Source organism: Chelon labrosus (genome assembly GCF_963514085.1).
Source record: "Chelon labrosus genome assembly, chromosome: 16".
Classification (NCBI taxonomy): domain Eukaryota; kingdom Metazoa; phylum Chordata; class Actinopteri; order Mugiliformes; family Mugilidae; genus Chelon; species Chelon labrosus.
This window is the reverse complement of record NC_140349.1, coordinates 16699765-16715705: the sequence shown is the minus strand read 5'-3', so window position 1 is coordinate 16715705 and position 15941 is coordinate 16699765. Positions and strand designations below refer to the sequence as shown.

The 15941-nt window shown below is 41.3% G+C and overlaps 2 protein-coding genes across 2 annotated transcripts; both read right to left on the bottom strand.

The window, feature by feature from the left end:
* Window positions 1–511: 511 nt before the first annotated feature.
* Window positions 512–4397, bottom strand: nup42 (nucleoporin 42). The gene is made up of 7 exons (XM_084562550.1): window positions 4145–4397; window positions 2704–3244; window positions 2508–2596; window positions 2319–2395; window positions 2091–2177; window positions 1901–2003; window positions 512–1694 (listed from the first exon to the last, which is right to left on the bottom strand). The coding sequence occupies exons 1-7, from the start codon at window positions 4302–4304 to the stop codon at window positions 1180–1182; spliced, it is 1572 nt and encodes a 523-aa protein (XP_084418676.1). The 5' UTR covers window positions 4305–4397; the 3' UTR covers window positions 512–1179.
* A 1198-nt stretch (window positions 4398–5595) lies between these two features.
* Window positions 5596–14927, bottom strand: LOC311501948 (gasdermin-E-like). The gene is made up of 9 exons (XM_084564020.1): window positions 13748–14927; window positions 9594–9786; window positions 9214–9391; window positions 8977–9097; window positions 7709–7846; window positions 7300–7421; window positions 6993–7134; window positions 6805–6875; window positions 5596–6434 (listed from the first exon to the last, which is right to left on the bottom strand). Exons 1-9 carry the CDS (start codon window positions 14001–14003, stop codon window positions 6201–6203), a joined length of 1455 nt encoding a protein of 484 aa, XP_084420146.1. The 5' UTR covers window positions 14004–14927; the 3' UTR covers window positions 5596–6200.
* Between the last annotated feature and the right edge of the window lie 1014 nt (window positions 14928–15941).

Genomic DNA, 15941 nt, shown 5'->3' with positions numbered 1-15941 from the left:
TACATACTGAATAGCTGCATGGATGCAGGACTACAAGCCGGGTTGGATGAATGGTTTTTAACTGATGAGCCTTGGTTCCATTGTGTTAATTTTGTGCCACATTATCAATAAGAGAAGGAGAATAAATTGCAGCCGACAAGCGGCCACCTCTTTTCAAAATTGTCTTTAGCAAGTATCAGTGAAGCTTGTGCTGTGACACCCTCTCCTGACTCACATGTGGAATTACACCTTTAATAAACACCAGCTGATAATTACGCTATCTCAGTTACAAGATAAATAGGTGAAGCTGTAGGTGGTTTGAGTAGCAGCCTTGGGACCGGAAGGCCACAGGCTTGACATCCCCACGTGTGTCCACAGCCTCTAGCAAGTATCTAGCCTCCAAACCACACCCCGGGCACTGCTCATGTGGCGGCCCACTGCTCTGAGAGCACACACACCGCGGGTTCATGTCCACGGCTGAAGTGCCTTAAGCAAGCACCCAAAACCCTCCAGACTGCTCCACAGGCATTGATATTCAGTGAAATATACTCCTTTGCCACTCCATTAGGTTCACTAGTGCAAACAGATTTATTCTAATATAACAATCCTGCCAGGAACCCCTCTTCATGACTGTTACAATGTTCAGTTTACGTTAAAACAGAGTAAGGAAGGTGGTAATTCAACTGTATGATTATTCTGGAGGATGTAGTTTGTGGTGCTGTTGATGAGGATTCAATAAAACACTAAAGTGTTTCTGTTATTTAGCATAGCCCACTGACTAAAATAGGGTTGTCAACATAATAGGAACATGTGTCGGTATAACAAACCACAGCCTCTAAAATGAAAACAGTTATATAAATCTGTATATTTTTATTGTTTTGTTGTAACTTGTTTATTTGATCAAACCGTGATTCAAATAAACTTTCAGAAACTTTGTTTAACAACTAATGTGGTTACACTCAACATCCCCACAAACAGGAAAAGCAAACTAATTCAGAACAGTTGTATCTCAAAAATGTGTGTATTGTACAGCAATACATAAAAGATTATATAAACAAAGTTCTTAACTGGAACCAAACTCTGTTTTCCTTGCCGAAACTGATCTTAGATATTTGCGCATAATATTAAAAATCTAGCGCTATGCAGACATAAATCCTAACGTATAAATTATCTTTCGTTTCCAGAGCTTGTCCCCCTGAATCATACCACTAGCATGTTAGCAGGGGGAGGCTTTAGAGGAATCTGGCCTAGAGTGAATCTCTTAGCCTTGAACTGATTCAGTTCTTCTTCAGTCAGTGTGCTCTCACTTGAAAACAGGCTGTCCGATGCCCCACCAGCCGACCCGACTCCTGGTGCAGCCGAAGCAGCCGCAGCCCCAAATCCTCCGCTCGTCTGTCCAATGCCACTTCCTGCCGTGGCGGGGGCTTGAGCCCCGAAACTGTTCCCGAACCCTCCACCAGAGTTTGCTGTAGAGAAGCTGAACCCTGAAGCCGATCCGAATCCTGAAGGTGCAGCTGGTTTGTCTGTGTTTGCCATGGCGAAGGAGAACGATGAAGCCGTAGAGTTGGAGCCAAACCCAGAGGGAGGTTGTGTAGGAGCTGTGAAGGAGCTACCGAAACCTGTTGAGGATGACGGTGCAGCTGTGGAGTCAAAACCACTATCTGCAGGAGTGAAGCTGAAACTGCTGGGCTGGGAGGGTGCTGGGGCTCCAAAGCCTGAATGATCGGAAAGAATCAGAATTCACACAGGAGACATGGATTGAGCATGTTTTGACTGGATATATATATATATATTTTTTTTTTTGTAGCAGGAACAGTCACTTACTTTGGTTCTAAAGTAAAGTAAATATGACTATTTACCAACACACTAAACTATCACTTTGCCCTTTCACTAATAAAATAAATCAATACTTAATCTTTACCTTTGCTGCCAAAGCTGGACGTGGAGGATCCAAATCCAGTCGCTGTTGTGGAACCAAAGCCACTTGAAGGAGCCTGAGGAGCTGTGCTATTCAACTCTGCAAGCTGCAGATTAAATAAATATCAAAACTGATTGATGAACTTACAAAAATAAAAAGGATGGGAGTGTTGTTGAGTGTGTGTGTGTCTTACCAAGGCTGCACGAGTACCTGGATTCATAACCTTCAGTTCCTGGACTCTGTTTTTCCACTGACTGAGCAACTGATTGACACCATTAAGCTGAACACACAAAACAGGAGTTTCTCAGACTCTTATTTTTTTAAGAACTTGACAGAACACATCAGACTAAATCAATATTTGACACAAACACTGAGATGTGCACTCTCTTCATCAAACACAGATGAGGGACACAACACTTACGTAGCCCTGCAGATCTCCTGAAGCTCTTGTGGTGTAGTACTCCAGCCTGAGCTCTTCAGGAGAGAGGTCAGTGAAACCTGCGGACAAGAAACATGAAACATGTCTAGTATCTTGGCTTTCGAAACCATTGCTGTGGCCACAGTGAGAAACATCCGGAATGATGTGATTAAATCTACTTTTGATACAGACCAGACAGAGTTGTCTTGAAGCTTGAATAACACGAGAAACCCCACTGTCCTGAGCTCTCCCAACTATCCATGTCCATCTGAATGATCTCCCTGGTTGCCCATGGGAAAAAAAGAAAGAATGAATTGCTCATGAGAATTAAAAAGTTGCTTCCGAGCCAAAAACAACAACAAACAAACAAAGGAACAAGCAGACTCACAGTTTTTTATCATCATCTTCATCACCAGCTGATCCTCCAGCTGATCCTCCACCTGCTCCTCCTACTCCCCTTCCTCCCTTGTCAAAGGTGTTGGCCGTACTAAGCCCTGAAAATCTGTTCTGACTAGAGAAACTGAATTCGGAGCTCTTCAGGTTATCTCTTCTCCCACCACCACCACCACCACCACCACCTCCTCTGCCCCAGTCATTCCCTCCTGCTCCTCCTCCTCTGCCCCAGTCATTCCCTCCTCCTCCTCCTCCTCTGCCCCAGTCATTCCCTCCTCCTCCTCCTCCTCCTCCTCCTCTGCCCCAGTCATTCCCTCCTCCTCCTCCTCCGCCCCAATCATTCCCTCCTCCTCCTCTGCCTCCTCCTCCTCCTCCTCTGCCCCAGTCACTCCCTCCTCCTCCTCCTCCTCCTCCTCCTCCTCTGCCTCCGCCTCCTCCACGACCCCAGTCATCACTTCCGTGGGAGGAGAAGGACGATGGCTGGATGTAGCCTCCTTTTTGCTGGGAAGGATTCACCCAGACTCTGTTTCCAAACCCTGCAACCAACAGGCAAACCAACATGAATCAAACCTGATAAAGGGGTCATTTTAAACCACACATCCTTCCAAATAAAATTCTTCTGTCTAGTTTGTATGCCAGTTCATCCTTAATCTGTCACTTCTCATAAAGAAGCACTTGACACATTCCTGCAAAAATCATTTTATCCGTTTAAAAGGTGGAAGCACAAGCATAGACAAGCTGTTCAGAGAGGGATGTCTCTCTCTGAACAGCTTGTCCATGCTGTCGAAATGCAAAACTTGACAAATCATTAGGTACACTAGTGAAAAAGAATGCATTCTAATGCAACAATCCTGCACTTAATCTTAGCATTGTGAAGGTTATGACATCCAGCATTTGTTTAAAATAACAGCTGAAAATAGTCGTTGATTAGTGTTTAATTCATTCTAGTTTAACAGCACCACAAACGACATGCTCCAAAATGATCATGCAGTTGAATTACCACCTGTCTGACTCCGTTTCAACGTAAACTAAACATTATAAGAGTCACAAAGCTTAGATTTAGTGCAGGACTGATGTATTAGCATTCACATTCAGTAGTGTACCTAATGAACTGGCGAAGTGGAGTATTTTTACAGGTGTGTACCGTGTCCTCTCCAACACTGAAGTGACTGCACGCACTGTATCACTTGAATACACGGTCTCTATAAGGTGGCAGCCAATTTCACAGACACCAGTGACCGTGGTTGCTGAGCGGATGCTAGGCTAACGTTCAAACGACTTATCCGCCTAGCTTAAGTTACTGATCATAAAGTAAACTGCGCCTGGGTCAGTTGGCTAGAAACAAAGCTTTCTGTATCAGGGCTAAACCAAAACAGCAGCCAAACAACTAATAAATCACTTTCGTACGTTTATTTTTACTGCTCCCAAGACTTTACCTCCACCTCCTCTGGGCTGCTGCTGACCAGAGGAGCGGTTGTAGCCGTCGTTGTAACCTCCTCCTCCACCTCCTCCTTTGTTTCCTCCCCTCGGGTGCTCGTTCCAGCATTTGTCGCCGTAACGACAACGACCCTGAAGAAAGAAGTTGCACACTGGCATTTTCACGCGGCGTTAATCGTCGGGTTCCTACTCCGAGAGACTCCTCAACACAACACTCGCCGTCTTCAATGTTTTTGGAACGAGCTGGCGTCGCAGGAGATTTACGTCATCGTCCACTGTCCTCCTGCCCTGCCTACAGCGACGTCACGTGGCCGTTTTGATTCCAGCCGCAGATGGTTTGAATTAGAAAACCAGAGAAAACACACATTTCCTCCTGTATACACAAAGATTTCAGGAATTTCGTTTCAGACATATTATATATAATTTGACAAAAGATCTGCTTCGCTGGCGGGCAACAGCGGGTTTTGAGTTCATTTCTCTCTGCAGCATTCCTCCAAAAACTGTCTCTCATCCAATAAGAAAGGGAAGAAGTTTGAAAATCTCACAGATCAGAAAATTATTCTAGACGGTACTGAGATGTGCTTATGGTTTCCTGAGATCATTCCAGATCGCTGCTGTTTAGCATCATAGTTCTGCCTATGCCACACACCATACCATGGTTTATACTGTTTATCAGCCTTTAGATTTCAGAAATCTGCAAAGATTCTCATTCATCCAGGTCACGATATACACAAAAACAAAGCTTAAACAAAGGCAACAGGACTGTTGATGTGTTTTAAGATTGTAGATTATTCATTTCTAAATGACTGGTGGGGAGTTCAATTTTTTATTTGGGACATCTGTGGTTGGTGCACACTTGAAACTCACATGCCTAGGGTCTGTTTACAACAAGGTACATGATCTGTGCATGATCTGTAAGCTTCCTCCAATTACATTTAGCTTTGAAGAACCGGTTATATATATACAGTATATATATATAAATACTATACTACCTTATTTAGTTTCCTGTGTGTTACATTGTCGTTTGGACTACTTAGAGATACAGACCACTTGACTAAACAAAACGTCACTAAAATTGTCAATATCTTTAAACCATGAGACATGGTCACAGTACATTGCAGTAGACACCGATTCAGTAAATTCACTTTACACATTTTTCCAAACTTCTGCTAAAACTTGGAACTTTTTGGGACACTTAGGAAGAGAGTTCCCCACCTTCCATGGTTGATAATACATCCTTGCTGGCTATTGTGACATCTCAGTGTATATACAATCTCTATAGATGTTTGTGTGAAGTTAAGTGTAACTTTCAGCAATGTCAAAGCACATACTACTGTGAAGTATAAAACAAGCTTACACATTCAGTTTCAATAAAAATTCAATAAAAGTTTATTGACTATAGTCTATAAAAATATAAACTTTAAAAAATGTTTCACTTCCATTATTTTTCTTCACAATTATTCATTATTGGCAGTTGCCGTTCATGCAGTATAAAAAAGCTTAATTTGTAATTCCTGTAAAAGAAAAGTGATGAGCTTTGACTGTGGCATCACACAGAGATTTTTCAAAGTGAGTTAATATGGCATGAAATAAACAATAAATTAGAAAGTGTCAGTGACCTAGTTGGCTAACCTAATTACAGATCTGGGAAAAAAAAACATAAATACAGCATTTTTTAAAAATTGCACTATTTTAGGGAATGTTAAATATGTTCTATATATCTCTAGCAGCAGCAGCAGTGTAGTGCAGCGCCATATGAAATAACGAAAAGCTTTAAATCTCCTTCAAGGATTACAAATAATACAAATGTGACACTGAAACAACGGACAACGTCAGCGCTGCACCACAATAACACAACTCATCACTTCACTTATATATACTTATTTTTTAAAATAGAAAATAGTATTGTGTATATGAGTGTATAAACGACCATATATTATGTTATAGAATGTTCTACAACATGTATAAAGTTAACATCAGTTAATTCTAGCTTATACTCAATAAACTTTTACAATAAAGGAAAAAAAAAAAAAAGTGCACATGCAGACATGACAACTAATTCAGCCCGCTGGACAACAAGGACAACCCATGTACGCTGAGACAGAGGACCCATTGGAGGACTCTTGCATCATCTCTTGTCTCCATCCACAGCCTGTTGGTGTCTCTCCTTAGTGTCACCTTGATGGAGCCGAACAGCTGCTCTGCCAGCTGGAAGGCCTGGTTGTCCTGCAGTGGGACGGGAAGAGATTGGATGGACAGAGGCCCGCTGCCCTCTATTAAAGTGCACATCTGTAGAGACAGATTGACAGATAAATACAGTATACATGGTTTAAAGGTTTAAACTTTTCTACAAGTAATAGCCCAATATGTTTGAGACTTATTATATACTATAAACTTCACACATATACGCCGTACCTCTCTCGTGTCTGTGCAGCTATAGTCAACAGCTGGTTGGGTTTAGCTTAGCTTAACTTAGCTAGCCTGGCAGAAGTTACAGACTCCACAAAGTCACAAGAAGTTTGGAGTGTTTACCATGTTTACAAGAAAATACTCATAAAATCTCTTTTATCTTATTTGTATTCTTATTAATAAGACGAAAAACTCATCTAAGACAAGAGTCAATGTAAAGATGAACAACAAATGATACATGTTAACTAACCAGCGTGTCTAGGGCCTGCAGGAATTCAGGACCGCTTTCACTCAGAAGGGACAGAGCTTCATCTGGCAGTTCTAGAAAAACAATAAACAGAACACATAAAAAGATTTAAAATCAAACTGTCTCTAGGGCAATTTTTTTTGTGGCAGTGTGATTAAAATGTTTTACGGCTGTCTGGAGTTTCCTCTCACCTTCCATGGCACTGACCAACAGATGAAGTACACTGAGGTTAACCTGGATGCCACACTGGCTGTTTTCAGTGTGACCATCTGAGACAGGCTGCGTCTCCGTCTGCTCTTCCATGTCGGCCATGTCGCTGCACTTCTCCTCGAGCTAACAGAGGGAGAGAGAGAGAGAGAGAAAATGTAGAACAAGTATGGAAGTATCACATTGCTACTGCAATATGGTGATTTTAATATGGTGAATTCACAGTGGTTTTGGGAGACACTACAAACATCTAGTGCACAGCTGTACGTGTCATGTCGGTGTGTCACTCACCTCACACTTCAGACATGACAGAGCATCTCTGTCCCTCAGAGTCTCCTGGAGAAATTTGATTAAGGCACTTCGAGTTGACTGGGGGAGCTCTGCCAGAGAAGAAAGGACCTTCTTCTGTGATGCTGCAAGAAACCAGGAGATATTTCTGGTCAATGTCAGAAATAATATATATATGGACGTATATACTTTACATTGTATATATATCTTGTGCATTATTGCTTGTCCCAGGATATACCAATGAGGAAGGTCAAGTCAAGTCAACCGTAACATTTCACAAGCCAACAGACGCCATCTGAATACCATCTGTGTTTGGGAGAAGTGGGAACCTTCATCGGTTGCATCATTTCACTACTTCGCTTCACTTCCTCACTTCACAGTTAACCATTTGTAAAAACAAAGGGACACAAACCAAATTGAGGTGAGCTCAGAGACACGGTCTCTGGAGATTTCTGGCCGTTGAGCTTGCTATCCACAAAGTCGAAAGATTCATCGGTTGAGTGCGAGTCAGCCTCAAAGCCTCCTGTGGTGCTGGGTCGCAGGCAGATATCTGAGAATACAGACGACATAGATAAGTACAAAGTAGAACGAAGACGTACCCCACATGACAGATTTCAGCCCGCGAAACATGATGAACTAATAATAATATCTATCTATCTATTTATCTATCTATCTATCTATCTAGTGCACTGCCTTTTTAACATCAAGGCAACTTATGATGCAGACACACAGAGTGGAGCCCTGCGATAGACTGGCGACCCGTCCAGGATTTACCCCGCCTTTCGCCCAATGACAGCTGGGCAACCCTTCACAGGACAAGCGGTTACAGAAGATGAATGAAGGAATGAATGAACACAGAGTGGACAGAAAAGAGGCGAAAGTGGAGAGCAATTCAAGAGAAAGACAGCTTTTAACTCAAGCTGGTGACACTACGACCTTTACAAATAAAAATCAGTTAAGAATAATTTATAAAAACACCTATTTAACAAGAATAAGCATGTAGCAAAGTGATATTTTTCAACTGCCTTCCCTACGGTCTCCCATCTGCTGCTGGTCTGTGTGTAGCCCACCTACTAGGGCAGTTTGCCATGTATCGGAAACTCTTGTCAGATAATCTACATGCCCATTTCTAGGTTTGAACTTGTGTTGGCTCTCCAGGTGCTCCGGTTACCTCCCATAGTCTTAAGACATGGAGGTAAGGTTAACTGGTGATTCTACTGGCACTGTGCCACCTGGGATAGGCTCCACAGGATGAGAGGTTATAAATGATGGAAGGATAGATGGTACAGCAGCAGCAAAGAAAGGAGCACAGATATCCATGTCCTTCCTAAACTAAACTTCACTCAGTGTTTTCATGTCGTTTTACCATTTTGCTTCCAGTGAGATAGTACCGAGTGCACATGGAGACTCTCCTGTTGTGAACACAACAGTTGCTGCTCTAAAAACTACATTTATTTATACTTCAAATCAAATCATTTCTAAACCGGTTCAGAAGTAGATTTTTAAACAGATTTTTAAATAGATTTCAGAATGAAATAGAAAGGTAAAAAGTTACAACATAGCAGCATTTCTCCGACACGTTTGCTGACACGGTCAGTGAGGGCAAACAAGAATACAGAAGCGATTCTCACTTTCCTCTCTAGACATGTAGCTTACCACACATGAACTACTGACACGCACCATACTGTCCATTCTGTTTAATCTCCAGCTCCAGGACACTGTATGCAATAACTGTGCCAGAGGGGATCTCCAAGGAAACATCACTATCTGCCTTCATGTTGTTGCTGTCCTTCACACAGGCCTGTGAACACATACATATATGCACAGTAGGTTTGATTAGTGGGGAACTGATGGATTCCAATATATTTAGATTTTATGTTCTTTTTAATAACGTCACAGTCACTCCACTACACCCACCTGAAAAGATTCCCCTAGTATGCTCATCAATCCGAGAACCCCCTGAAGAGTGCACTGGCCCATTTTTGTCTGGGTGATGGAGCAGGTGTCGGTGGTGATGATCCTCTCCTTCACTATTGCCAACACCTCGTCACGCTTCTCTATCTGTTTCATCAGCATATGCTGCATGTTCACACACCTGATGCAAACAGAAACTGGTCTTGATGATGTGAAAAAGACAGTCAATCATAAGATGCATGGACTGATCCAGTAGAGTGTAAAGTGTGTGATGTTTACAGTGTGTGTTCATGTAATCAACAATGAAGTCATTATCTATTCATCTCCTTCAGACTAGCTGCAATGTGCATGTGCACACGGTGTAAGAAGGAATTATTTGACACCTGTCGTTAGAGTCATTTAACAGCTTCTTCACGTCCAGTTCCTCTTTCTTCAGCTTGCCAAAGAACGACTGGAGCTTGGAAGAACCCTGACCCTTCAATGTGACATTGACGGCTCCAACTTCCGATTCCAGCTCCCCAGAGAGTGTGTCTCCAAATGTGCCTTTGTAGGTCAGGAATTCTTTCTCAGACACATCTGAAAATAAATAAATAAATAAATAAATATATATATATCAGGTTTTACTCACTATACAAGGGTTGATTGAGGGTGACTAGGGTTTGTGGTTTAAAGAAGGAAGAGCTGAGTAAAATACAGCTTTTGTTACATGGAAGATCAACTCTTTCAATGATGATCATGCAGAAACTTTAGTTGTATTTCTTTTTTGGGTATTTCAAAATCGCAATCAGCTCTCTGAGAAAGTGGTCCTAGAGCAGTCATCTGCTCGGTCAAATGTTATTACCCAACGAGGCAGACAACACTACAACATCATGAAGAAATGAACGTTGAAGTCAAAAAGTACAGCACCTTTAAAAAACACTTGAGACTGTTTCCAAAAGTGAGTAAATCCTCATATGCCCCCCACACTAAAATGGCAAACTTCACAGGTAAGGTAAAGTGCTTTATTATCCAGTGAAACTCGATACACCTGGCCAGTCGCCACCTAGTGTTTCAGTGGCGTAATTACAGAACAATACAGACACCAACGCACAGGTATATATTATACTAGGCGATATATCGATATAAAAAACATATCGATATATTTCTTAATGTGATATGGAATTAGACTATATCGATACAGTTCAAATTTGGGCTGTGATCCTTGCTCCAGGCAAGCTGCTGACCCGGAGCTCTCTGCACTGCTCCCTGCGCCCCCGCCCTCCTCTTTCATGCACAGAGGAGGGGCGCAACAACATCAGCGGAGTGTGCGGAGGAGAAATTGGTTAGTAAAAGAAAAAGCAGTGCCTCAGTAATTTGGAGATGGTTCGGATTCAAAGTATAAGATGAGCAACAAAATTACGTTATATGCAGAGGTTGCGCTAGACTTTTTCGTTGTCTGTCATTTTGACTGACAGGCTCATAAAAATCCCGTCATAATATATTTTTACCCGTCACTTTAATTTTTTAAATGATAATAATGCAATTCAATAGCTTTTCATTTTCATTAACTTAAAGAACTTTTTCAGTATTGACAGCAGGGCAGGAATTTCACGAGGGCCTCATGAAATCGTCGCAATTTGGCCTTGTGCCCTTGAAAAACATATCTGCCCTAAGGCCACGGTGGCTTTGAGGTCCCGCCCGCACTGCCCCAGTTGGTTTTGCGGTTAACACAGCTTTGACACCTGCGTCTTTTGAGAAAAAAAGTGTGTTTTGATTACATTCATCATCAGTGGTGTGTTTGATTGAGGTAAGACAGTGTGATAAAAATTAGCGAACGAATAAGATAGGAATTTCAACATATAAGTTAGTTAAGCTTAGCTTGTACAGTAACGTTATATCAGTACAACGCTGGCCCAGTTTTAACGTGCCGACCATAGTCTGTAATATTAACATCAACAAACGCTTGCTAGCTTGCTGTCAAGTTTTTGGAGGTGAGTGGTCAATTATGTTTGAAGAGGCAACGATACACTGTAGTTTGTTTGATTGTTAGCTATCTATCAACACATCAAAAACAATTGTAAGCCAGATATTGTTCAGTGAATCAGTTTATCATGTATAAAAATATTTAGGCCTAATATTTAAGATTTCAGTGTTTTGCAAATGACATGAGAGTGCTATTTTCATTCATTCATTCATTCATCTTCTGTACCCGCTTAGGGGTCTGCTGGAGCCTATCCCAGCTGTCATCAGGCGAGAGGCAGGGTACACCCTGGACAGGTCTCCAGTCTATCGCAGGGCTAACACAGAGAGACAGACAACCATTCACACTCACATGCACACCTACGGCCAATTTAGAATCACCAATTAACCTAATGAGCATGTCTTTCGATGGTGGGAGGAAGCCGGAGTACCCACGCAGACACAGGGAGAACATGCAAACTCCACACAGAAAGGCCCAGTCGGCCCATGGATTCGAATCCGGGACCTTCTCGCTGTGAGGCATCAGTGCTAACCACCTCGCCACGAGAGTGCTAATTTTAAAAATAAAAAGTCAAATGTTTTCTTTGTTGTCTATTTAGTTTATTTTATCTCCTCCATAATTTTCCTTGATTGAGAAATCGGTCTGGGCTCTTATGGGTTAATCAGTAGCCTATATGCTAGTATATGTTTACAGTACCGTTTACAGTCCAACATTTTGATGCGCTGTAGGCTCAATTTTGATCATCACTGGTGACAGTCTGAAGATGCTCTTGCCTGAAGATGCTCTTGCACATTTGGTGTCAATTGAGCAAAAAGAGATTGGTTTTACAATAGCGGTTTTACAGCTCAGTTCAGTTGCTTTTAATGCCCCCTAAGGGAAACCTGGCTCGCAGACAGGTTAAAAAATAGATAGACAATTATAAAAACATAATAAAAAAACATAATCACATGTAAAAACAAGACAGACAAATCACAAGCAACAATCAGATTGATACGGTACATTTTGTATTCTTTTTAGATCGGTTCAATAGTTTCTTATCTTCAGACATAAAGCATAGGAGATGTTTCTTTACCTGCTTGACAGTTTCGACTGAGACTCCAATCTTCCACAGAAGCATCATTAGTCCTTACATTAAATTCATTATGGACGTGGACTTAAAATCATTGTTTTATTTTATGGCCTTGGTGCCCTCAAAAAATTGACAAGACAAAAGGCCAAGTGGCCTTGACCCTAAAATGACGAAATTCCAGGCCTGATTGACAGTATTGACTTTAAATGGTAGGAAAAAAAAAGTTTGGGCTGACGACACGTCTTGTCTGTACTCGGAACGGGACTGCTAGCGCTAACAGCTCTTAGACGGTACCATAGGGTTGCAGAAGCCCCAGTTGCAAGCCATCCACAACCCGAAAAAGCTCCATATCGGGATATATATCATATATCGATATTCAGCCTGAATATATCGGGATATGACTTTTGGTCAATATCCCCCAGCCCTACTAGGGATGCACCGAATATTCGGCCGCCGAAATTTTTTTTGGTTTTTTTATCACCGAAACAACACAGCCGAAACAGGATGTTGTGATGACGCAAGCAACAACCGCAGCAGCACCGGCACGTCTGCCGTGTGGACGTATTTCAATATATAAAGTAGTTGTATAAATTTATATAAAGACCCACTGATAACGATTTGCAAAACGTGTAATGCTAAAATTTCAAGAGGCGTGCATCTGCAAAGAATTTCTCCGGGTTTAATTTATCACCTGAAATCCAAACATCAAAGCAAGGTTTCCCAGTTTCCCAGTGATGGTGCCAAGGCAAAAGGGCAGGTGTGCCCAATACGTCGATCGCAATCGACCGGTAGATCACAAAGGCAGTGCGGGTAGATCGCGTGCCATTGCAAAAAAAATAAATAAAATGTTTTAAATGTTAGTCTAGTCATTTATCTACTGCACATCCAAAACAAACAAACAAATTTTTTGAAACATTACTATTAATTTATGCCATTGCAATGCCTTGATTTTAGTGAGGTAAGCACACAGTCATAGCCATAAATGCAATGGTACTAATTTTGTCATTATTTCTTTCGGTGTTTCGGCTTTGGGCTCTTCATTTTCGGTTTCGGCCAAGACTTTTCATTTTGGTGCATCCCTATACTATACCTATATATACAACTCACTATGATGTACTGCTAAATACGCTTAGGAAGAGAATGGTACTGCCAAGACGGCGACGGCCAAAGCAACCAAACTAGGTTTCAAAAGGAAACCTACTGATGACGTCAGGCAGGATTTGTCCATCTTTATATATTGGACATTAGTCCATGGACTAGACATGTAAATGCAGGAAAGGGTAACGTTGAATATACACATGCTAGTTTCAGCTTAGCACAAGCTCAACAAACAATTAACCCTCGTAAGGATACGTGCTAGAAAAGCTTCAACCACTGTGATCTACTTTCTCAAAGACATACGATAGAGAATGGTAACTATAATATTATGTTCAGATAGACTGAACTAATTTAATTTTTTTTTTTACAGCCCACCTTTTTAAAATAAAAGTATATGCACACCTACATACCAGGAGTGAGGACTTCTTCCCCCAGCAACAAGTCGCCCAGGGTGAGGTCTGTTGGTTGGTACTTGGGTCTCTGCCAGAACCAGGAGCGGTTGCGTTTGATGACGAGTGTAATGGGTTTGAATTTGTCTGAGTCATTTAATCGGGACACAGGGATGAGGCTTCCTTCGGGGTCAATCTGACGGACGAGGTTGGCAGTGGCTTTGGAAAACATGGCTCCAGCAGACGAGCACCGCACACGGCTGGAAGAGAAAGACATGTAAGGCTCCAAGAACTTATTTTGTTTACTGGAAGGCCATCAGAGCAAAGAGCTCAGATGTGCTTTTACTTAGCTACTAAACCACTAGGGTGATTTCCAGTTGGTATTCTCCCCAGCTTCCCCCTCTTGATTAAGTTTATGCAAAACTGAATAGTTCCATTAAAACCAACCTCTGTGTGTACGTAACCCCAGTGTTTGCGCTCCGCAAAAATTAGCAGTGACTCAAGAGGGATAAAGGAAGTCCCCTACGAGTGAACATCTAAATGTCAAACACACACACCCTTGCACCCTTCTGCAGGATCAGCTTTTGTTGGCTAAATTTTTAAAGTAAAAGGCGATTGTAGACAAGAAAAAAGAGTTGCAGATGTATCATGTATCACGAGAGGTGAGGAGAGAGGAAATGCCGTTAGAGTTAAACAAAAGAACAGAACGTTGGACAGAAGGCAGAGAAAAAGCGAAACAGTGGAGAAAACTAGTCAGTCGAGAAAACACAGGCCTCCAAAACATCTCAACCGAACAAAACCGAAAATATAACGACGTTCCCATATGAATAACAAGACAAACTCCCTGTGACGTGACATGGTTTCAGTGTGTTGAGTCATTTTGACTTAATTATTAAGGAGCTGCTGTAAGGCCACGTGGCATTACAGCACGCCAAAGAAGCTCAGATATACGGTGTCTAAATATTTAACCTTACTTATGTTAAGTGGTATTTGGATTAAGGAAGCAGGGTGACAAAAGTTTTTGACTAAACATAGGCACTAAAATGGACCACCCACATCCTCTGGACAATGCATCTGTATCTCTGGGCAATATTTATCATGTCATTCAGTGCAATAATATTTGCTTCTTTTTTGCAAATGCAATACCCCTATATTGCTTTTACTTACTTTCTTGTCAACACTGTATTTTTCACTTAAGTTACTTAAGCATGGAACAGAAACTAAATATGTCTCATACCTTTAATATATTCTGTTTTATATTATTTAGTCTGGCAACGTCTCGCCCTGTGGTTGTTATGTCTTAAAATCACATCTGGAATCAATGAAGTCTTATCTAATCTTATTTATAGTAGAAACACAGTCATCGAATACTAACTAGACTGAGGCGATTTTAGAGTCTATTGGGGGCCTAGGAAAAGCATGTCCTTTACTGCCGAGGAAATGTAGCCTGTAAAACAACCAGTAAAACTCTAAAAATGTCAGACAGTACCTAAATTGACTGGCTATTGAACATCAATACTTTCACTTCTAGCTTAATTCATGCTCTTCCAGCCTCATAGCTAAGCTAACAACTCCCACTGGCGCTGCAAATACTAGATCCCCATTCAGGAGCTATCTAGTATTATTAGGAATTATCGTTATACAGAATACAGAAAGCTTTATTAATCCCCAAAGGGCAATTCAGTATCTACAGTCCACCATCTAGACAACCATTCACACAATAATACATAGCAGGAGTAGCATGATACGGCCTGGGTTCAAGTACAATTAATAAGCAATAAATATCAGAAGCAGGAGAAATAGTGATAAAAGAGAATACATTAAAAAAAAAAAAAGATAGAGAATAAGATAAAAATAACAGCCCAGAATAAAAGGTAATATGTGCTAATTAGAAACATATACTAATAACTAAAAATTAAAAAAAGTGCCACGTCAAAAAATTAGTAATAAATAACTGAATAAATGAATGGAAGATGAATTGCACATATCCGTTCTACCTCAAGTGCATTGTGCCAAGAACAGATCAGTCAATGATCATTTCCTCAACCCAGTATTTAACAGCGTCATAGCTGAAGGAATAAATGATCTTGCATAACGGCTCTTGCATAACGGCTTCACTTACCACTATCTAGCTTTCTTTTCTCCTATTCCTGTCTTTTTTGTTCTTTTTTTTTTTTTTTTTTTTTACTGCCAGAGGGATGACTTCTTTTCATTT